Here is a 23,008-nt window from a genome sequence, read left to right on the forward strand (position 1 = left end):
TGTAATGTTAAAATTGTACAAGGCATTGGTCAGGCCGCATGTGGAGTATTGTGTGCAGTTCTGGTCACCGAAATATAGGAAAGATGTCAACGAAATAGAGAGAGTACAGAGAAGATTTACTAGAATGTTATCTGGGTTTCAGCACCTAAGTTACAGGGAAAGGTTGAACAAGTTAGGTCTTTATTCTTTGGAGCGTAGAAGGTTGAGGGGGACTTGATAGAGGTATTTAAAATTATGAGGGGGATCGATAGATTTGACGTGGATAGGCTTTTTTCTGTTGAGAGTAGGGGAGATTCAAACAAGAGGACATGAGTTGAGAGTTAGGGGGCAAAAGTTTAAGGGTAACACGAGGGGGAATTTCTTTACTCTGAGTGGTAGCTGTGTGGAACGAGCTTCCAGTAGAAGTGGTAGAAGCAGGTTCGGTATTGTCATTTAAAGTAAAATTGGATAGGTATATGGAGAGGAAAGGAATGGAGGGTTATGGGCTGATTGCAGGCCAGTGGGACTAGGTGAGAGTAAGCGTTCGGCACGGACTAGAAAGGCCGAGTTGCCTGTTTCCATGCTGTGCTTTTTATATGGTTATAATTTGGAGTGTCAATCGTCGTTTATGCAGAGCCCACGCTAGCTCTTCAGGTTAGCCAATCATTCAAGGGGACGGTGGAGACAGGTGTGATTGACAGCGGATTACCCAACCAGCATTAGACTAGACCGTCGCCGTTTAGTGGGAACGTTCGGCTTTGTGGTTGGTGGACAGGATTAAGAATATTGGTGGATTGGTAGATGGGAATGGAAATGCATGGCCCTGTCGACAGACCAATAGGCTTATCGCATCCGGAGTAGTCTTTTTCACTGACATCTGGCTGTACGCATGAGGTACTGAGTCTGCTGGACTGTGCTTTGCACCCACCCCCACTACTCTCCACACACACACTATCCTAACCTCCCGGAGCTGCCGATCGATAGGACATTCCGTCCTGTAATAACACGTGGGAGGTCAGTCTGTGAATGTGAGGATCTGGAGACACTGAGGCCGCCTCTGTCTTGTGCTCAGGATGTGGCTTTATTCACGAATTGAATCACAGAGGTGACCGGATATTTCACCGCGCTGATCACCTGCTCCCTGAATTTCGACTGAGTCACCGCGTAGATAAATGTGTTGGTGCAGCAGCTGAAGTTCCTCAGCAGAAACCCCACGAAGTGAAAGATCCATTCAGAATCATTGAAATCAAATCCCTTTCCTGAGACCTGATAATATATGATATTTACAACCTGGGTCATCCACAGGAGGATGAAGCTGCCGCAGAGGGTGAAGAGTAAAACCACAGACCTCCTCCTGCTCTCCATCTCCGGGTCACTGCGCTTCTCCCCCTTGCTCTGACCCTTCAGCCCCTTACGGACCCGACTGGCCACTAAAATGTGCCTGACTGTCAGAGCGTTGAGTAACAGGATCGCAGCGAAAGGGAGGAACGGAGTTAAAACTATACCAAGCCATCCATATCCTACCAACTCGGGGTCAGTGAAAACATTATCAATGGTCTCACAGAACCACGGTATATCGTCGATGATTACCGCGGGTTTGTATAAGAAGTATCGGGGCACGGTTTTCAGACAGAACAGTACGCCGGTTGCTGTTAGAACCACAGCCGCAGTTTTCCCGGTGCAATATCTTGTTTTCAGCTTCAGACAGCAAATGGCGACAAACCGATCAAAGGTGAAAGTGACGGTGAACCAGACAGAACAGTCTGTGGCTGTGAAATTCAATACATCGATAACACTGCACACAGGGGTGATGCTCAGAAAACTCCACGGGAAGTAATACCAATTGATTTGCGTCAAAATGACCTCGGTGACAATGGTCAGTAAATCAGCCGCTGCCATGGCCACCAGGTAGCGAGTGGTGCAGGTGGAGAGGCCGCATTTTCCCCTGGAAAGGATCAGAATCGCCACTAAATTCACTGGAGAAAGAGAGAGAGAGACACACCGGTCATTACTGAACACATTCTCTAGGAATTAACACGAGATCGGGTTTCAGCTCACGATCAGGAGTGCTCGAGTCCGTGAACAGCTGCTAATCTAACATCAGACACGGGTCACTCTGTCTCTGACCTGTCTTCGTCAGTGTGGAGATCAGACGATGTGTGGGCCATCGTCAGGGATAAAAACGAGCTGCATGAACAACAACGATCGGTGGTGATACCGATTCCAGTTGCTGATAGTGCCGGTTTCACTGATTTAACCATGACTGGACAGGAATCTGGAAACTTAGCATCTGATGGCGCCGAGAAAGGATACAGAGGGGAGCAAAACACAACATACGCCTGGACAAGGTGTCATTAAAACCCTCCCGGTTACACGTTCCCGGAAAGCGACCCTTCACCAGCACTCGTACAACTCTGGACAAGGTGTCATTGAAACCCTCCCAGTTACACGTTCCCGGAAAGCTACCCTTCATCAGCACTCGTACAACTCTGGACAAGGTGTCATTGAAACCCTCCCAGTTACACGTTCCCGGAAAGCTACCCTTCACCAGCACTCGTACAACTCTGGACAAGGTGTCATTGAAACCCTCCCGGTTACACGTTCCCGGAAAGCGACCCTTCACCAGCACTCGTACAACTCTGGACAAGGTGTCATTGAAACCCTCCCAGTTACACGTTCCCGGAAAGCTACCCTTCGCCAGCACCCGTACAACTCTGGACAAGGTGTCATTGAAACCCTCCCGGTTACACGTTCCCGGAAAGCTACCCTTCACCAGCACTCGTACAACTCTGGACAAGGTGTCATTGAAGGTCCGAACAAAGTTCCAGTCGATCCCATGGGTTAGATGTGATATTAAAGATTTGTTTCCGCTTGTCATCAAATACGAAAAATCAGAATGTTGAATTGACAGGATCGATATTTCTGATGGCTATTTGCACAGTGATGATCAAGCTGGAAGCATGTAAAATGATCATAAGCAGGTTCCCACCGGTTAGCATTCAGAAATACTGAACAAGTATTGCTCTGCTCACTCACCAGGAACTCCAGTGACTGCAATGACCACGTACAGTATTTTCTCCACACTCTTGTACCTATCCAACATTGCAGATGTTGTCTCTGTCCAGTGATTTGTTCCTCTGTACTACAGGCGATCTCTCGTAATGAAATGTCGAGGTAACACATGCCTGGGGTTTTAATAACATTTAGCGACTCCACAGGGACAGATTTCGACAGATTTTTTAAAAAATAGTTTTAAACTATTTACAAACTGCTTACATCAGAGAGGGGCAATCCCCACGGTGACTAATCATGATTAATTTAGAGAATTAATTTTAGACCATTTGAGTGAGTTAGTTTGTCCCAAAAAATTGACTCAACCTTCCGAAGTGTCTTATTGATTAAATGTGATTCCACTGTAAATATGTAGTTCAAAGAACCCATTTGTCAGACACAGATTGTTGAAGTAAATTATTTCATTGTGGCTTGTGAAATTATACTGAATCACCTACTGTTACCCTTCTCCTTAAGAGAATTATCACTTGTTGCAGTTTTTGTTTGGGAGACATGTTTTCTTCCCGGTTTGTGGTTGAATTATTGTTAATGCATGTCAGACGTCTCCAGGAAAGGTTGTTATATGTTATTGCATGATTAAACACCTAACTGACAATTCTGTTGAGATCGTAATATCTTTGAATCGTATTTGTAGATCAGGCCATCTTCATTCTACGTGGAACATTGCAGTAGTTGGGCGTATTATAAATCCTAGGAGCTCAACGTCTGATCCTTTCAATTGTAGACCGATATCGTGAACTTCCCATTGTTGTAAATTATGGAACGTTTGGCTACCGGGCGTATGAACTATATTTTGAATAAAAGAGGTGATTTATCGTTTTATCGGAGTGGGTTTCGGAAGGGTAGAATGACATTGGTTTCATATTTAGGTCTGATAGATTAAATTAGGAAAGCACAGTTAAATAACAATGCTGTCATAGCAGTATATTTAACATGGAAAATTCATATGATATCAATGGAAGGAAGGACTTTGATTAAATTATGGAAATAAGGATTGAAGGGGAGTATTTTTCTGTGTTTTACCAGCCTGTGCTGGTACGGGTGGGCAAGTTCCTTTCAGGTTTGAATGAGATAGAGATTAATAAGTCACAAGGAGTATTTTTAGCCCTTTATTATTTAATATTATGATTAATGATATTTTTGAGATTGGCACTAGTATATATAAATCACTGTAAAGATGATGCAATCGATAGATTGGAGGCAGAAATTTCAATTTCAGTTTCAATATTGGATGCGATTAGCAATTAATATATTTGAATCAGGCAGATATATGAGGATTTAAGTTTTCGGTAGCTAATGCAAAAATTAAGTGTTTAACAAATAGGATTAATAGACCTGTATTTGATTTGAAATTGTCCATGTGGAGGACAATAAGCTGACATATTCTACTCGTATGGCTCCCTGCACACAAAGGTTTTGAGGGGATTAGCGAGTTGTCAATTTAGTTACAAAAGCTTCAAATATGGATTGAACTTCGTCAATGATTTCCACTTAGCAAATCAGTACCTAAGTGCCTAAGGGTTAGAAATTAAGGGCTTATTTTAAGACCGATGGGATAATGGGCGCAAAAGGAGACATCTATACAGATTACATTAAACTGTTTGGGAGTATTGGAGATGGGATAAAAAACAAGAAAAGAAGTAACTGTTGTGACACAACTGAGAATTCGTCAAACTCTGCTTAATTACTCCATTTGTCTTGTTGGAGAACATAATTCTGGATTGTGTGGGTTTTGTCATTGTGAAACGATTGAACAAATACTATTGCAACACGAGTGAATCTGCAGATGCTGGAAATAAATAAAAACACAAAATGTTGGCAGAACTCAGCAGGCCAGACAGCATCTATGGGAGGAGGTAGTGACGACATTTCGGGCCGCAACACTTCATCAGGCGTGAAGTAACATGGGATGGTTGAGGGGGGGATAAGAAGTGGGGGGAGGGATAAAGTAGAGAGTTGGGAAGTGATAGGCTGGAGGGAAATGGGCTAGGGGGAAGGTGGAGAATTATGGGAAATAAAAGAGAAAGAAAGATAGGGCGGGGGAGATTATAGTGAAGGGGGAAAAAGAGAGAGAAAGAGAACCAGACTAAAATAATAGATAGGGATGGGGGAGGGGGGGGGGCAGGGGTATCAACGGAGGTCTGTGAGTTGGATGTCCATGCCGGCAGGAAGGAGGCTACCTAGGCGGGAGATAAGGTATTGCTCCATCGACCTGCGTGTGGCTTCATCTTGGCGGTAGAGGAGGCCATGGACAGAAATGTTGGAGTGGGAGTGGTCTGTGGAATTGAAGTGTGTGGCCACAGGGGGATCCGGTCACTGCTGGAGGACCGAGGGCCGGTGTTCGGTGAAACGGTCTCCCAGTCTGCGGTGGGTCTCCCCAATGTATAAATGGCCACATCGGGAGCACCGGATACAGTATATCACCACAGTTGACTCGCAGGTAAATTGGTGCCTCACCTGAAAGGACTGTCTGGGGCCTGGGATGGTGGTGAGGGAAGAAGTGTGGGGGCAGGTGGGGGCATTTCTTCCTTATTTCCCATAATTCTCCACCTTCCCAATAGTCCATTTCCCTCCAGCCTATCACTTCCCAGCTCTCTACTTTATCCTTCCCCCCACTTCTTATCCCCCCTTGACCATCCCATGTTACTTCACTCCTGATGAAGGGTTTCGGCCCGAAACGTCGTCACTAACATCTCCCATAGATGCAGTCTGGTCTGCTGAGTTCTGCCAGCATTTTGTGTTTTTATTTATTTCCAGCATCTGCAGATTTACTCGTGTTGCCTATGAACTAAGCAGGTCGGGCAGCATCCGTTGAAATGTGCAGTCAACGTTTCGAGCCGATACACTTCGTCAGGACCTTTCTTCTCAAATCTGCTCGCTTTTTAAACTCTCCCGCTCCCTCGGAGAGGAGAATTGCCGGCGGAGCTGCAGGCTGCACTGCGCCTGCGTTTAGCAGGAGGTCTGCATATCGCCGCCGGTGTGAGGGACAACGGAGAGGTAAATCACAAACTCAGAGAAAGTCTACAGATCACACACACAAAATTGTGAGAGGGACAGAGAGAGAGAAAAAAAGGGGGGAGGAATAACAAATAAATAAATAAGGGACGGGGTAAGAAGGGGAGGAGTGGCATTAACGGAAGTTAGAGAAGTCAATGTTCATGCCATCAGGTTGGAGGCTACCCAGTCGGTATATAAGGTGTTGTTCTCCAACCCGAGTGTGGCTTCATCTTGACAGTAGAGGAGGCAATGGATAGACATATCAGAATGGGAATGGGATGTGGAATTAAAATGTGTGAGATCCTGCTTTCTCTGGCGGACAGAGCATAGGTGTTCAGCGAAACGGTCTCCCAGTCTGCGTCTGGTCTCACCAATATATAAAAGGCCGCACCGAGAGCACCGAACGCAGTATACCACACCAGCCGACTCACAGATGAAGTGTCGCCTCACCTGGAAGGACTGTCTGGGATCCTGAATGGTGGTGAAGGAGGAAGTGTAAGGGGTGGTGTAGCACTTGGCCGTTTACAAGGATAAGTGCCAGGAGGGAGATCATTGGGAAGCGATGGGTGGGGGGTGGATGAGTGGACAAGGGAGTCGCGTAGGGAGCGATCCCTGCGGAAAACAGAAATGGGGAGGGAAGGATGTGTTTGGAGGTGGTGGAAGTTATGGAGAATTGTATGTTGGACCCAGTGGCTGGTGGGGTCGTAGGTGAGGACAAGGGGAACCCTATCCCGAGTGGGGTGGTGGGCAGATGGGGTGAGGGCAAATGTGCGGGAAATGGGAGAGATGTGTTTGAGAGCGGAGTTGATGGTGGAAGAAGGGAAGCCCCTTTGTTTAAAAAAGGAAGACATCTCCTTTGTTAAATTCACTACCGTGATGGTTTTGTCAAGGGCAGGTCCTGCCTTGCAAGCCTGATGGAATTGTTTGAGGATGTGACTAAACACATTGATGAAGAGCAGTAGATGTAGTGTATATGGATTTCAGCAAGGCATTTGATAAGGTACCCCATGCAAGGCTTATTGAGAAAGTAAGGAGGCATGGCATCCAAGGGGACATTGCTTTGTGGATCCAGAACTGGCTTGCCCACAAGAAGGCAAAGAGTGGTCGTAGATGGGTCATTTTCTGCATGGATGTTTGTGACCAATGGTGTGCCTCAGGGATCTGCTCTGGGAACCTTACTCTTCATGTTTTTTTTATAAATTACCTGGATGAGGAAGTGGAGGGATGGGTTAGTAAGTTTGCTGATGTCACAAAGGTTGAAGGTGTTGTGGACAGAGTGGAGGGCTGTCAGAGGTTACAGCGGGACATTAATAGGATGCAAAACTGGGCTGAGAAGTGGCAGATGGTGTTCAACCCAGATAAGTGTGAAGTGGTTCATTTTGGTAGGTCAAATATGATGGCAGAATATAGTATTAATGGTAAGACTCCTGGCAGTGTGGAGGATCAGAGGGATTGTGGGGTCCGAGTCGATAGGACACTCAAAGCTGCTACGCAGGTTGACTCTGTGATTAAGAAGGCGTACGGTGTATTGGCCTTCCTCAACCGTGGAACTGAATTTAGGAGCCGAGAGATAACGTTGCAGCTATATAGGAGCCTGTTCAGACCCCACTTGGAGTACTGTGCTTAGTTCTGGTCGCCTCACTACAGGAAGGATGTGGAAACCATAGAAAGGGTGCAAAGGAGATTTACAAGGATGTTGCCTGGATTGGGGAGCATGTCTCTTGAAAGCAAGTTGAGTCAACTCGGCCTTTTCTCCTTGGAACGATGGAGGATGCGAGGTGACCTGATAGAGATGTACAAGATGATGAGAGGCATTGATCATGTGGATAGTCAGAGGCTTTTTCCCCAGGGCTGAAATGTTTGCCACAAGGGGACACAGGTATGAGGTGCTTGGAAGTAGGTACAGAGGAGATGTCAGGGGAATTTCTTTACGCAGAGACTGGTGAGTGCGTGGAATGAGCTGACGGCAATGGTAGTGGAGGTGGGTACGACAGGGTCCTTTAAGAGACTTTTGGATAGGTAGATGGAGCTTGAAAATATAGAGGACGATGGGTATCCCTAGTAATTGCTAGGTAGGGACATTTTCGGCACAACTTTGTGGGCCGAAGGGCCTGTATTGTGCTGTAGGTTTTCTATGTTTCTCTGTTTCTATATTATGAATTGGATTGAACTGCTGCTACAAAGTTAACAAATTTCACGACACATGCCGGTGATAATCAACTTGATTCTGATTCTGATTGTATTTTGATCTGGGAGAAGAAAGCCAAAGGGATGATGGAGGATTCGTTAGTTTTATGAACAAAACATCTGTAGATGTGAACTTACCACTATCCAGGACAATTAATGAGACAGGTGGGTAAAAAGAGTCCGAAGAATTTTCTCGCCAGAGCTTTTGCACACCGCCCATATGTGATTTGCTTGCTAAATGTTGCCTTAAGCTGTCAGATTTCCAAATATCACTCCACAGCCTCCCACTTGCAAATTCTCCAGCACCTTTTGCATCGCCACAATACACACGGGTAACACCAGTTTCTGTATTGTACATAAATATTTCCCCTGAACCCTCCCACAGGTGACTGACGGTGGTGAACTCATTGATGGCAAAGCCAATGAACATGAAGGGAAGGGCTGTAGTCTGTCTCATTGGAGTCTGGCACATTTGTGATGTGAAAGCTACTTGTTGCCCAGAGCAAAGGTGTTTGATATCATTATGAACCCAGAGAGAATGGGTCAAAACATGTCCTCACCGGTACAAAAGTTCAGAACAAGAAGAGGTGGAACAAGCAACACACACAAAATGCTGGAGGAACTCAGCAGGCCAGGCAGCATCTATGGAAAAGAGTACTAATGCTGAGTTCCTCCAGCATTTTGTGTGTGTTGCTTGGATTTCCAGCATCTGCAGATTTTCCTTGTTTGTGATTTTCTCAGTAGAACAATCGTGAAAAAAACTTACTCCCTGACATCTTCTACGTACCTACTTCCAAGCCCCTTAAAACTGTGCCCTCTCTACAGATTTTCTCTTGTTTGTGATTGGAGGTAGAACAAAGATGATTTTCTCAACTGGTGATGTAAAAGATTTTGTTCCCTTTCTCCGAGTTCCCAATCTTTGCATTTAGACAGCTGGAACTCAGCTCTGTCTGAGAGATCCATCGGTTCCCATTCCCTCATCAGCCGGAAGCTCCTCGGGGCCCAGGTATGGATCGTGGAGCTGAGAGACAGGGAAGAGAGTAGGACTGTCCTGGGATTGCGGTCCACGGTGTCCGGATATCACAACAATCGTCCCTCAGTCAGTGTTGAAAACTTTGGGCTGCAGATTCTGTTACCTTCTTCTTCTTGTTTTACGGCGGTTGGCACCCAGCTTAATGATGCATTACCGCCACCTTCTGCTCCGGAGAGTGGATCAGACGAGAGACTCACACCCTAAATCCCTTCACCCATTCACACACACCCTAATCTACTCTTTATCCTTTCTTCTTTGGCCGTCCCAGTACCCTATTCCTGCTTATCCATCATATCCTCTTAAAAATAAAACCCTGTATCCCTTAAGAAAGCTAAAAGTACCCTGACCCGTGCGCTCTCACCCATGCCCAGTAACCCTTTTACTGTGAATTCCTGCACCCCCAGTTCCCTTAGATTAATTCCCTTCATCTCTCTCTGTATCCCGTACTTCCCACAACTCAGACTACATGTTCTACTGACTCCTCTTCCTGACATTCCTCATACAGTCCTGTCTGGTGTTCCCCTATCAATATCAGTGTTTTGTTTAGTGCACAGTGCCCCAGCCTTAACCGAGTCCACACAGTTTCCTCTTCAGTATCCACTGCCTACCCTAGTACCTGTAACACTCCTCTGGATTTGAGATAAATGCCTCCCTTTCCCCTCCCTCTCCCATTTTTCTTGCCACATTCTGATCATTCTTTTTCCAGATTAGCCTCTGCTTTACTGATACTAATGTGCATTTCTGCATTTTCTTTCTTTAACGCCCTCTCTGCCAACTCATCCACCCTCTCGTTTCCCTTCACCCCTACATGTGCTTGAACCCATAGAAATTTAACCTGACATCCCCAATTTGCAACTCTTGTGACGCGGCTGACTGAAGGACTTCATGAAGTACATCTTGCCGGCTGTTTGAGTGAAAAGACTTTAAATTTGCTAGAACTGAGAATGAATCTGAGCATATCAACACTTTGACATGTCTTGCTTTCTCCACCCAACACAACACAACCAACACTGCCATCATCTCCACTGTATTCACCGCAAACTTATCAGAAGTTCTTCTGCTGATTGCAATTGCGTTTGCTGGTAAAGCCACCCCAAACCCTGTCACTCCTGTTTCAGGTTCCTCAGCACCATCCGTATAAATCTGAGTATAACCACTACACTTTTCCATCACAGGGCAGTTAAATGCACGTACCAAATCAGTTTCATATTTTCCTTTCCTTTTTGCCAGTCTATGTTAGGCCATACAATCTTCCATGGAGCTACAACCAGATAAACTACTGAAAGACTTATTCTTAGATCAAACACTCCACATTCTTTAGCAATATCATTCCCTACCCGACTAAATTTATCTCTCTGAAACTTCCCATTCTCCCAGCACTCCTGCAACACTCCTTTTGCAGGGTGAGAATCATTGTGCCCCTGCAAATTAGCCCAGTAGTTTGCCATCAATTGCTTCCTTCTTAATTCCAAAGGCATTACTCCCATTTCTACCTGTAGGGCTGATATTGGTGATGTTTTAAAAGCCCCACTGCACACTCTCAAAACCTGAGCCTGAAACACATCCAGTTTCCTTATAAGAGACCTAGCTGCTGATCCATATTCCACACTTCCATAATCCAACAGAGATCTTACTAAATCCACATATATTCTCTTTAATGCTGAACAACTTGCTCCCCATTCCCTACCAGTCAAACATCTCATCACATTTATTACTTTTTTACATTTCTCCTCAACTTTCCTGATATGGTCTGCCCATGGCAACCGTGAATCAAATTTAACTCCCAGAAATTTAAGTAATCCAAACCTTTCAAATTCTATCCCATACATCCTTAACTTCTTCCCTACCTCAATTCTTTTCCTGATGAAACATGCAGTTTGATTTTTTTCTACTGAAAATCTACATCTGCAATCAGAACCCACTCCACCACTTCATCAATTACTCCTTGTAGCTTCCTGATGATATGCTCCGTGTTCCTGCCTCTCTTCCACAAGGCCCCATCATCCACAAACAGTGACCTACCTATATCCACTGGTACATTTGTGAAAACATCATTGATCATAATGATGAATAGTAACGGGCTAATCACACTACCCTGAGGTGTGCCTGAGGTGAGGCGACACTTCACCTGTGAATCGTCCCGGTCGCCCATTGTGTCCGCTGCTCCCGATGCGGCCGCCTCTACCCTGGTGACACGGGTTCCTCCGCAGTTGTGCGGGGTAGGGTTGTCTTTTTTTGGGGGGGGGGGGGGTCGATGTCATTGTTCCCTTTTGTGCGGGACGGGTGGGTTTTGTGGGTTGATGATCAGGATGCCGTTCTTTTTTATACGGTGGGTGGGGTGGGCATTTGATTTTTCTTTCTGATAGGGTTCCCCTTGTCCTCACCTAACACCCTATCAGCCTCGAGATCCAACGTATAGTTCACCGCAACTTCCACCACCTTCAAAGGGATCCCACTACTAATCACATCTTTCCCTCCCCCCCATCTTTCTGCTTTCTGCAGGGATCGCTGCCTACGTGACTCCCTTGTCCACTCGTCCTCGCCCCCCATCCCTTCCCACCGATCTCCCTCCTGGCATTTATCCTTGCAAGCGGAACAAGTGCTACACCTGCCCTTACACTTCCTCCCTCACCACCGTTCAGGGCCCCAGACAGTCCTTCCAGGTGAGGCGATACTTCACCTGTGAGTCGGCTGGTGTGGTATACTGTGTCTGGTGCTCCTGGTGGGGCCTTTAATATATTAGTGAGACCCGACACAGACTGGGAGACCGTTTCGCTGAACACCTACCCTCGGTCCACTGGAGAAAGCAGGATCTCCTAGTGGCCACACATTTTAATTCCACATCCCATTCCCATTCTGATATGTCTATCCATTGCCTCCTCTACTGTCAAGATGAATCCACACTCAGGTTGGAGGAACAAAACCTTGTATACCGGCTGGGTAGCCTCCAACCTGATGGCATGAACATTGACTTCTTTAACTTCCGTTAATGACCCTCCTCCCCTTCTTACCCCATCCCTGATATATTTAGTTCTTCCCCCTCCTTTTTTCCCTCACTTTCTGCCCATCACTCTGCCTGTTCTCCATCTCCCTCTGGTGCTCCCCTCCCCCTTTCTTCCCGTCCCATATCCTTTCCCTTCTCCAGTTCTATATCCCTTTTGCCAATCACCTTTCCAGCTCTCAGCTTCACCGCACCCCTTCCGGTCTTCTCCTATCATTTCACATTTTCCCCTCCCCCTCCTACTTTGAAATCTCTTACTATCTTTCCTTTCAGTTAGTCCTGACGAAGGGTCTCGGCCCGAAATGTCGACAGTACCTCTCCCTATAGATGCGGCCTGGCCTGCTGCGTTCCACCAGCATTTTGTGTGTGTTGCTTGACAAAGCCATGTTGGCTATTCCTAATCATATTATACCTCTCCAAATGTTCATAAATCCTGCCTCTCAGGAACTTCTCCATCAACTTACCAGCCACGGAGGTAAAACTCACTGGTCTATATTTTCCTGGGCTATCTGTACTCCCTGTCTTGAATAAGGGAATAACATCCGCGACCCTCCAATCCTCTGGAACCTCTCCCAAACCCACTGATGATGCAAAGATCATCGCCAGAGGCTCAGCAATCTCCTCCCTCGCCTCCCACAATACCTCTCAATCAGTCCAGGCGACTTATCCAACTTGATGCTTTCCAAAAGCTCCAGCACATCCTCTTTCTTAATATCGTCATGCTCAAGCTTTTCAGTCCACTACATGTCATCACTACAATCACCAAGTATTTATTTCCATAGTGAATACTGAATTAAAATATTCATTAAGTACCTCTGCTGTATTTTTCTGGTTCCATACACACTTTCCCACTCTTACATTTGATTGGTCCTATTCTTTCACGTCTTATCCTCTTGCTCTTCACATACTTGTAGAATGCCTTGGGGATTTCCTTAATCCTGCCCGCCAAGGCCTTCTCATATCCCCATCTGGCTCTCCAAATTTCCTTCTTAAGCTTTTCCTGTTCGCCTTATAATCTTCTAGATCTCTAACATTACCTAGCTCTCTGAATCTTTTGTAAGCACTTTTTTTTCTTGTCTAGATTTACTCTAACCTTTGTACACCACGGTTCCTGTACACTGCCATAACTTCCCTGTCTCATTGGAGCGTACCTATGCAGAACTCCACACAAATATCCCCTGAACATTTGCCCCATTTCTTCCGTACCTTTCCCTGAGAACATCGTTCCCATGTAAGCTTCTAAGTTCCTGTCTGATAGCCTCATAATTCCCCTTACTCCAATTAAACACTTTTCTAACTTGTCTGTTCCTATCTCTCTCCAATGCTATAGTAAAGGAAATAGAATTACGATTGCTATCTCCAAAATGCTCTCCCACTAGAGATCTGACACCTGACCACCTTCATTTCCCAATACCAAATCAAGTACAGTCACTCCTCTTGTAGGCTTATCTACATAATGTGTCAAGAAACCTTCCTGAACACACCTAAAACTCCACCCCATCTAAACCCCTTGCTCTAGAGATATGCCAATCAATATTTGGGAAATTAAAATCTCCCATCACGACAACTCTGTTATTATTACACCTTTCCAGAATCTTTCCACAATTAACACAGTTAAACCTACCTTGTTCTGTTACCGCCTACACCCGTTTGAGCCAAAGCCCTATCACTCCGCTGCCCACTGGATATGGCGGTCTTCTTATTAAACATTTCCTGCTCTACTGGCTGGCGTCACAGGCCTGCGCAGTCTTGCCTGTCTTTACCACGAGTAGTAAAATTCCTTCTCTCCAAAACACCCTCAGCCGTTCCACTCGCAGCCTTCTTGCTTCGAATCATGAAGAAATATAGATAAAAAATAATTAAATAATGATTGTAATAATAAATAAATAAATGGATCTTTTTTATTATTCTTTATACCGTATACAGATATTGAATAGATTAAATGTCTTGCAAAAAACAGAAACAATATATATTAAAAAAGTGAGATAGTGCCCAGGGGTTCAGTGTCCATGTAGGAATCAGATGGCAGAGCGGAAGAATCTGTTCCTGAATCTCTGAGTGTGTGCCTTCAGGCTTTGGTACCTCCTCCCTGATGGTAACAGTGAGAAAAGGGCATGCCCTGGGTGCTGGAGGTCCTTCATAATGGGTGCTGCCTTTCTGAGACACCGCTCACTGAAGATATCTCGGGTACTTTTTAGGCTAGTGCCCAAGATGGAGCTGACTACTTTTACAACCCTTTTTACAAGAAAGGAGGTGCATACCAGGCAAAGGCAGATAGGACCACATGGTGCAGTTATGAAGTTCAGGAAATTCAAGTCAACACTTATGAAAGAAATAAAAGTAAGCAATATCTTTATAGCAAAAAGATTGCAAGGGAAAAAATTAATCCTCTGGACGATCAGAATGGTGATCTATACAGGAGGTAAAAGAGATGGGGGATATTTTAAATATATTTTTGCATCTGTGTCTATTCGGGAGATGGACACAGAATCTATAAAAGTGAGGCAAAGCAGCATCAACTTCATGGACCCTGTACAGATTACAGAGGTGGAGGGGTTTGCTGCCTTAAGGCAAATTACAATGGATAAATCTGGGCCTGACAAGTTGTTCCCTGGGACCCTGTGGAAGACAAGTGCAGAAATTTTTGGGGCCCATGCACAGATATTTAAATCATCCCCAGTGACAGGTAATGGACTGTAGGATTGGAGGACAGACAATGTTGCTCAACTGTTCAAGAAAGGCTCTAAAAGTAAACTAAGAAATTGTACGTTGGTGAGCTTGACATCAGTAGGGGGAATGTTATTGGAACGTATGTGCAGGAACCGGATATATAGGCAGTCCCTGGGTTGCGTACGAGTTCCTCTCCTAAGTCCGTCTTTAAGTCGGATTTGTACATAAGTCCGATCAAGTACATCCGGTATTATTTAGTGTCAGTTAGTCAAACGTTTGTCTTGGTATATAGTATATAATTTACCTGTATGCATATAAAACACTTAGGAAACGTATGTATTCCAATAATTAAATGACTGCGTTGCTTAGTAATAATTGTAGCTTCCATCGGGGCAGGGCCTTTCACATGCTCCATTATTCTCACTTTATCCGTTATCCTGTAAAATTGTTCTGATCGTTGACTGACCGTAGCCTAACGCTTTTCCAATGACCGATGGCGTTTCATCTCTTTCCAAACGCTTTATTATTTCCACTTTATTTTCAATTGCGACCGCTTCCCGTCAATGGAACAGAAACACTGCTGGTGGCGGGTCCCGAGGTCTACTGGGTCCTAAGGACCACCGCACTGAGACAGGCTAAATGGGACAAGTGGGGGCTGTGCTGGGTTTGGGTATTTGATCCTCCACGATATTCCGCATGGGGAATTTAAACTGGAGGTGGCAGTGTGTTTTGAAGAGGTCGAGTTGCGAGCTCGACATCAACACGGCACGGGAGTCACTGGATTTACATCAACCCAGCATGGCAGCAGTCTGTCACCGGATCGAACTCAGCAACCTCCGTTCTCGAATCTCGAGCCCGGCGCTGATCTCACTGAGCCACCGTCCGACCGGAACGGGGAGTGGGGTCAGGGTGAATATTACTAAGAAAATTTTAAGCCAAATACAAAGTTAAACACTCAACACTGTGTCAACAGCAATGACTTAAAATGGCAGATGGCGTTCTCCTTCCTCGGTTCATAAGTATGAGTTGTCCGTAAGTCGGAAGTTCGTAACTCGGAGACTACCTGTAAAAGTATTTGGATAGATGAGGACTGATTAAGGATAGACAGCATGGCTTTGTGCATGGTAGGTCATGTCTAACTAATTTTATAGAGTCTCTCGAGGAAATTATCAAGAAAGTGACTGAGGGCAAGGCAGTGGATGTTGTCTACATGGACTTTAGCAAGGCACTTGACAAAGTCTCATATGGGATGTTGGTCAAGAAGGTTCAGTCACTCAGCATTCACGATGAGATAGTAAATTGGATGAGACACTGGTTTTGGGAGAAGCCAGAGTGTGGAAGCAGATGGTTGCCTCTCTGACCGGAGGCCTGTGACTAGTGGTGTGCCGGAGGGATCAGTGATGGATCCGTTGTTGTTTGTCATCTATTTCGGTCATCTGGATGATAACATGGTTAGCTGAATCAGCAAACTTGTGGATGGCACAAAGACTGGGAGTGTAGTGGAATGTGAGAAGACTATCATGGCTTGCAGTGCGAAGTGAACCAGCTGGAGAAATGGGTTGAGAAATGGAAAATGGAAGTTAATGCAGACAAGTGTGAGATGTTGCACTTTTGTAGGACTTACCAGGGTGGGTCTTATACAGTGACTGGTCGGGCACTGAGGAGTGTTGTTGAAGAAAGGGATCTAGGAATACAGGTCTATATTTCACTGAAAGTGGTGTCACAGTTCGATAGGGACGGAAAGAAAGGTTTCGGCTCATTGCCCTTCATAAACCAAAGTACTGAGTACAGGAGATGGATGTCATGTTGAAGTTGTACAAGACATCGGTGAGGCCTAATTTGGGGTGTTGTGTGCAGGTTTGGTCACCAGTCTACAGGAAAGACGTGAAAGAGGTTGAAAGAATTCAGAGAAAATTCACAAGGATGTTGCCAGGTCTGGAGGACTTGGGTTATAAGGAAAGATTGAACAGGTCTGGGGCTTTATTCCTTGGAATGTAGAAGATTGAGGGGTGATTTGATGGAGGTATACCACAATTTTGAGGGTTATAGGTGGCATAAATGCAAGCTGGCTTTTTCCACTGAGATGGGGTGGGATTACAACCAGAGGTCATGGATTAAGGGTGAAAGGTGAAACGTTAAGGCGAACATGAGGTGAAACGTCTTCACACAGACAGTCATTAGGGTGTGGAATGAGCAGCCAGCACAAGTGGTGCAGGTGAGCTCAATTGCAACATGTTGGAGGTTTGTATATGTACCTGGATGGTAGGGGTATGGGAGTTGAAAGTTTAAATAGATCAGCATCAGCTAGATGGGCCAAAGGGTCTGTTTCAGTGTTGTTCTTTACCATGACTGTGACAAGAACCTTATATAATACTAATATTCACTCTAATTCCTTTTAACAGTTGTGCAGACCAACCATACATGTGAAGAGGAGATATTTACATGGCATTAAAACTGTGGCACTTTAAATTAACGGTACATAAAAGAAAATCCCAGCTGCACGTTAACAAAGGCTATTTGTGTAAGAGTGTTTCAGTTACTGTGGGGCCAGGAACCCATACCGCTGAGTGGGAACAGGGAATAATACCAATGGAGAGAGTCAAACTGAGCCAGGTCACAGATTGGAGATGGCAGAAATGTCCCATTCTTATAGAGACAGGAAGAGCATCAGAGAGTTTGATGGTCATTCCAGATACCAGCACTGTGCCCAGTTAGAAGATGATTTCTCTCTCCACCTTAGTTTGAACTTCATTGTAACAGTGTGATGCCAGATCACACCTTGACAACTCAAGTGATTTCATCTGAAATGTTGTCTTACACCCATTGATGAATTTTGTAATCTTTTTACAGCTTAAAAATGACAAGGAATTCATCTACAGGAATCTCGAACACAACACACCGTTTATTCTGTCTCTGTCCATATATTTAAGAAGTGGAGCAAGGGATTCACTCGATCATCCTTCCTGCTCAGTCTGTGGGAATGGATTCACATGGTCAGCTCAACTGAAGGTACATCAGCAAGTTCACACTTTGACAAGGCCATCCACCTGTTCTGTGGGTGAGAAGGGTTTCAGTTGATCATTCCACCCGTGGACACACCGGTCAGTTCACACTGGACAGAGGCTGGTCATCCGCTGAATTTGTGGGGAAGGATTCACTCGGTCATCTGACCTAATGGCTCACCAGCGAGTTCACACTGGGGACCGGCCGTACACCTGCTCGGACTGTGGGAAGGGATTCACTCAGTCATCCCACCTACAGAGACACCAGTCAGTTCACACTGGGGAGAGGCCATTCACCTGCTCGGACTGTGGGAAGGGATTCACTCAGTCCTCAGAACTTCAGAGACACCAGCGATCTCACTCTGGGGAAAAGCCGTTCAACTGCTCAGTCTGTGGGAAGGGATTCACTCGATCATCTAATCTACTGAGACACCAGCGATCTCACACTGGGGAGAGACCGTTCACCTGTTGAGTCTGTGGAAAGGGATTCACTCAATCGTCTGACCTTCAGAGACAAAGCGATCTCATTCTGGGGAGAAGCCGTTCACCTGCTCAGACTGTAGGAAGGGATTCACTCGGTCATTTAATCTACTGAGACAACAGTCAGTTCACACCGGGGAGCGGCCGTTCACCTGCGCAGAATGTAGGAAGGGATTCACTCGGTCATCTGAACTACTGGCACACCAGCGAGTTCACAGTGAGGAGAAGCCTTTCACCTGCTCAGACTGTGGGAAGAGATTCACTCAATCATCCACCCTACAGAAACACCAGTAAGATCACACTGGGGAGAAGCCGTTCACCTGCTATGAATGTGGAAAGGGATTCACTCGGTCATCTCATCTACAGAGACACCAGCGAGTTCACACTGGGGAGAGGCCAATCACCTGGTCAGTCATTGGGAAGAAAGTCTCTCAGCCATCTCCACCGAATGTGCATCATTGAGTTCACACTGGGGAGATGCCGTTCACCTGCTGTGAATGTGGGAAGCCATTCACTCGGTAATCTAACCTTGTGACACACTACCCGGTTCACACTGGGGAGAAAGTTTCAATAAGCTGCATACTGGATATTTCTCCGTCACCGTTGCTGAATGCAATTTCGAGAGTGACTGTAGGTGCTCAACTCTGCAATTATTGCTGCTGCCCACCACACCCAGTTCTGCACCCTGGTCACTGGGCACGGGAGGAGTTTCTTCTGCTGCACATTCACCTTTAATGGGACTGGAGTTTAATATTCTGGATCTGAGACAAATAAATCAGTTCTATTTTGAACACTGCCTCCAGTACTTAGTGAATTTATAACACACCCAGTATATGGTAGAGAGTGAACTCAGGCCGGCTGGACCCTGCCAGTGATTCAGTTCCACGACAGTCCTTTTAAATCCTCCCCTGTTGTTCCCCTCTCGCTCTCCCTGTGGTGATGGGCTCCAAACAGTCACCACTCTGTGGGTGAAGAGGTTTCCCTTGAATTTCCTGCAGACTGAAGAAGTCGAGCTGACTGCAGTTCTGTCTGCGATGTTCTTCACCCCTCTAATCTCTGGGCTGAGGGTGAACAACAACATGGATTATCCTATCTGAAATAATGCATTGATTATCATATAAATTGTATGATTTTGACTCTGAAACTGGATCCGGCTTGAATTTATGGTGCCTTTATGAAGTGGTGGTGGGAATTCATGAGTTTGTGTTCTAAAGCAAGATTCTGGTGAATGATGTTTGCCACTTGATTGTACCTGTGTAAGTAATCAGATTGAGTTAAACTGCTGCAGGATCCTGGAATGTGTTGGATTGTGTTTGGTTTCTCTTGGCATTTTCTGCACCATCTGCCTTGTTCGTTTGTATTTCATGTATTTTTGATTTTTTTCCTTTGGTTAACCACCTTGTCTTGTATTTCTGTAAGAAACTCCTCTGTTTCTGGGAAGAGGTCTCCAACTCTCTGTCAGCATCTCGTCTGTACAGATCGTTGGGATGTCTCCCATGGAGGGTCATACTCATTCCACTGGTTAATGTTTTCTTCCATAGTGATGATTCATTTTTCTGAGTTGGACTCTCATTTAGGGTTTCTGGTCTGTATTTCTTATCACGATTGCATATACACACATGGAGTGCTGAATCCTGGTCATTTTTGATGAAAATAAGTACTTAGAAGTTTTATCTGACTGTTGTGTGATTTTTCTTTTCCATTTGTTATTTCTCTTCCCCCTTCTGTCCAAGGGAGTGTTAATACTAGTGGGTCTGAGAGTAAATAGTCGTTTCTAAAGTTGTCAGTTCAGTTCCTTTTTATTTTTGTAAATTTTACTGATTGAAATGGGACCAAGATATTTTTATTAAAAAAGTCAATGTCGGTATTGATGAAAGTGTTTATTGCCTGTGTTGTATTTGTTAAATGTTAAGCTCTGTTTGGCAACATTTTTAAGCCTTGAACTAAAATCTGTCAAAGAAATCTATTTTCTTTGCTTGTTGATATTCCGGATACGTGGGTGTCAGGGGTCCCGATGAAGGGTCTTGGCCTGAAATGTTGATTCCTATCCATAGGTGCTGCCTGACGTGCTGAGCTCCTCCAGCACTTCGTGTGTAGTTCTGTAGATTGCTAGAATCTGCAGGTCCTCTAGTTTGCCAGATACTTACGTTTCTTGAAAGAACAAGCTGTAGTGGGGTTATGTTGCTCTGTTGGTAAAATATTAAACAAAATCATTAGAAAGAGGTGGCATGGGTTGGAAGGTGTAAATTCTATGGGTAGAATTAAGGAACAGCAAATGTAAATAAACAATCCCTGATGGCAATTGTATAGAGACCTCGAAACTGTAGTAAGTATGTGGTCCACAAATTACAATGGGAGATAGAAAATGCGTGCCAAAAGGGCAATGTTACAATAGTCATGGGGGATTGTCATGCAGGTGATTAGGATAATTAGGATTGTGTTGGTCTCAAGTGGAGGAATTTCTAGAATGCCTACAAGATGCTTTTTTAGAGCAGCTCGTGGTTGAGCCCAATTGGGGATCAGCTATTCTGGATTGAGTGTTGTAATGAACCGGAATTAGTTAGGTCACTTATGTTCAAAGAACCCTTAGGGGCAAGTGATCGTAATATGATCAAATTCACCCTGACATTAGAGAAACAGAAGCTAAAGTCAGGTGTGGAATAAACTGAATTAGAGAGGCATGAGAGGAAAATTGTTCAAAATTGATTTGAGAAGAATATGGGCAGGAATGAAAACAGAGCAGCAATGGCTGGAATTTCTGGAAGTGATTCGGAAGGCACAGATTATACACAGTGACATGAAAAAGTTTGGGCGCTCCTAGTCAAAATTTGTGTTACTCTGAATAGTTAAGCGAGTAAAAGATAACCTGATTTCCAAAAGGCATAAAGTTAAAGATGACACATTTCTTTAATAGTTTAAGCAAGATTACCTTTTTATTTCCATCTTTTACAGATTCAAAATAACAAAAAAGGAAAAGGGCCCAAAGCAGAAGTTTGGGCACCCTGCATGGTCAGTACTTAGTAACACCCCCTTTGGCAAGTATCACAGCTTGTAAATGCTTTCTGTAGCCAGCTAAGAGTCTTTCAATTCTTGTTTGGGTAAATTTCTGGGTTAAGTCATTAGAAGCAAAGCACTGACTGTGGAAATTACAAATTACAATATTATTAGAGTCACAGAGCCCAGCAGCACTGAAAGAGGCCCTTCGGCCCTTCTAGTCAATGCCAACTTGATTTTGTTTTTACTGCCTAGTTCCAACTACCTGCACCATAGCCTCCATACACCTCCCATCCATGTTATCTCCCAAATTTCTCTTCAGTGTCTAAATCGAACCCACATCCATTACTTCCGCTGGCAGCTCATTCCACACTCCCACCAAGCTCTGCGTGAAGAATTCCCCTTCCGATTCCCTGAAAATAATTCACTTATGCCCAAATTGGGGGTGAGAGGGAGGACGGGGCAGAGAGGGAAGGCAGTAAGGGCCGGGGGTGATAGAGTGTGGAGAGGGGAACAGAGGGGTGTGTTTATTCTTAATATCTTTCTGAAAAAGTAATTGTTTGACATTACTTGCTGCAAACCTACTATCCATACCCTGTACATTCTCAACCAAACTATTGATCCAGACGACAAGATCAAAGTAAATTTTATTATCAGTGTACATGCATGTCACCACATATTACGCTAAGATTCTTTTTCCTACAGGAACACTTAGCAAATCTATAGAATATTAACAGGATCAATGAAAGATGAAGTAGGGCATGGAACTGGTTCTGTCCTAGCTTGGAGAAGTTCTGGAAAGATGTCTTCACTACGTTATCGTGTATTCTGAATCCGCACCTAGAACCAAACCCCTTAATTGCTCTGTTCGGTTTTTGGGGCGAGACAGATTTATGTCTGGGTCCGACCAAATGCCGAATATTATCCTTTGCCTCTCTCCTGGCTAGACGCTTGATCCTTCTTAGATGGAGAGCTGTTGCCCCGCCCACTCATGCTCAATGGCTTAACGACATCATGGCCTGCTTGGACCGCGAAAAAATTTATTATTCAGTTCTCAATTTGGATCTAAAGTTCCATAAGGTCTGGGGACCTTTTATCGAGTACTTTCATAACCTTCCTCCTGACTAGGGTTTTTTTTTCTTTTCGGTCCCTTGCTTTCAGCTCCCTTTTTTTTTCTGGTAGAAGGCATTATTATCCTCTGTTGCTAAGTGTATTCACAGTCAGGGAGTTTGGCTGTCCTGACGTATACTCGCTATATTGTGTTGTGGTTGGTCTGGAGTTGCTGTTGTTTTTTCTTGTGTTGTGGGGCTTGGGGAGGATATTAAGCTTACTTGTCTTTAATTTAGGTGCTTTTTTGTTAAATTCTCTTCCTTTGTAACATATTGTTATTGTATGCTTAATTTTGCACTGTTTTAATGTTCCTCATTGGGATTTGGGGTTTTTAATTTGTAAAATGTTTTGAAAAACTAATAAAAACATTTTTTTAAAAAAAGTAACGGGCTAATCACACTACCTTGAGGTGTGCCATTTCCCACTATGTACTGATTTGATAACTCTGACCCAATCCGAACTTGAATTTTCCTACCAAACATA

The 23,008-nt window shown here is 44.7% G+C and overlaps 1 protein-coding gene across 1 annotated transcript in view; it reads left to right on the forward strand.

The window, feature by feature from the left end:
• Positions 1-2,272: 2,272 nt before the first annotated feature.
• LOC140733781 (uncharacterized) overlaps positions 2,273-23,008 on the forward strand; it is a 28,488-nt gene continuing 7,752 nt past the window's right edge. Inside the window, exons 1-2 of the mRNA XM_073057537.1 lie at positions 2,273-2,819; positions 5,960-6,048. Of these exons, the coding sequence (XP_072913638.1) occupies positions 2,273-2,819; positions 5,960-6,048 (636 nt within the window). The remainder of the gene's footprint in view (positions 2,820-5,959; positions 6,049-23,008) is intronic.

The sequence above is a fragment of the Hemitrygon akajei genome, chromosome 9 (assembly GCF_048418815.1).
Source record: "Hemitrygon akajei chromosome 9, sHemAka1.3, whole genome shotgun sequence".
NCBI classification, from domain to species: Eukaryota; Metazoa; Chordata; class Chondrichthyes; order Myliobatiformes; family Dasyatidae; genus Hemitrygon; species Hemitrygon akajei.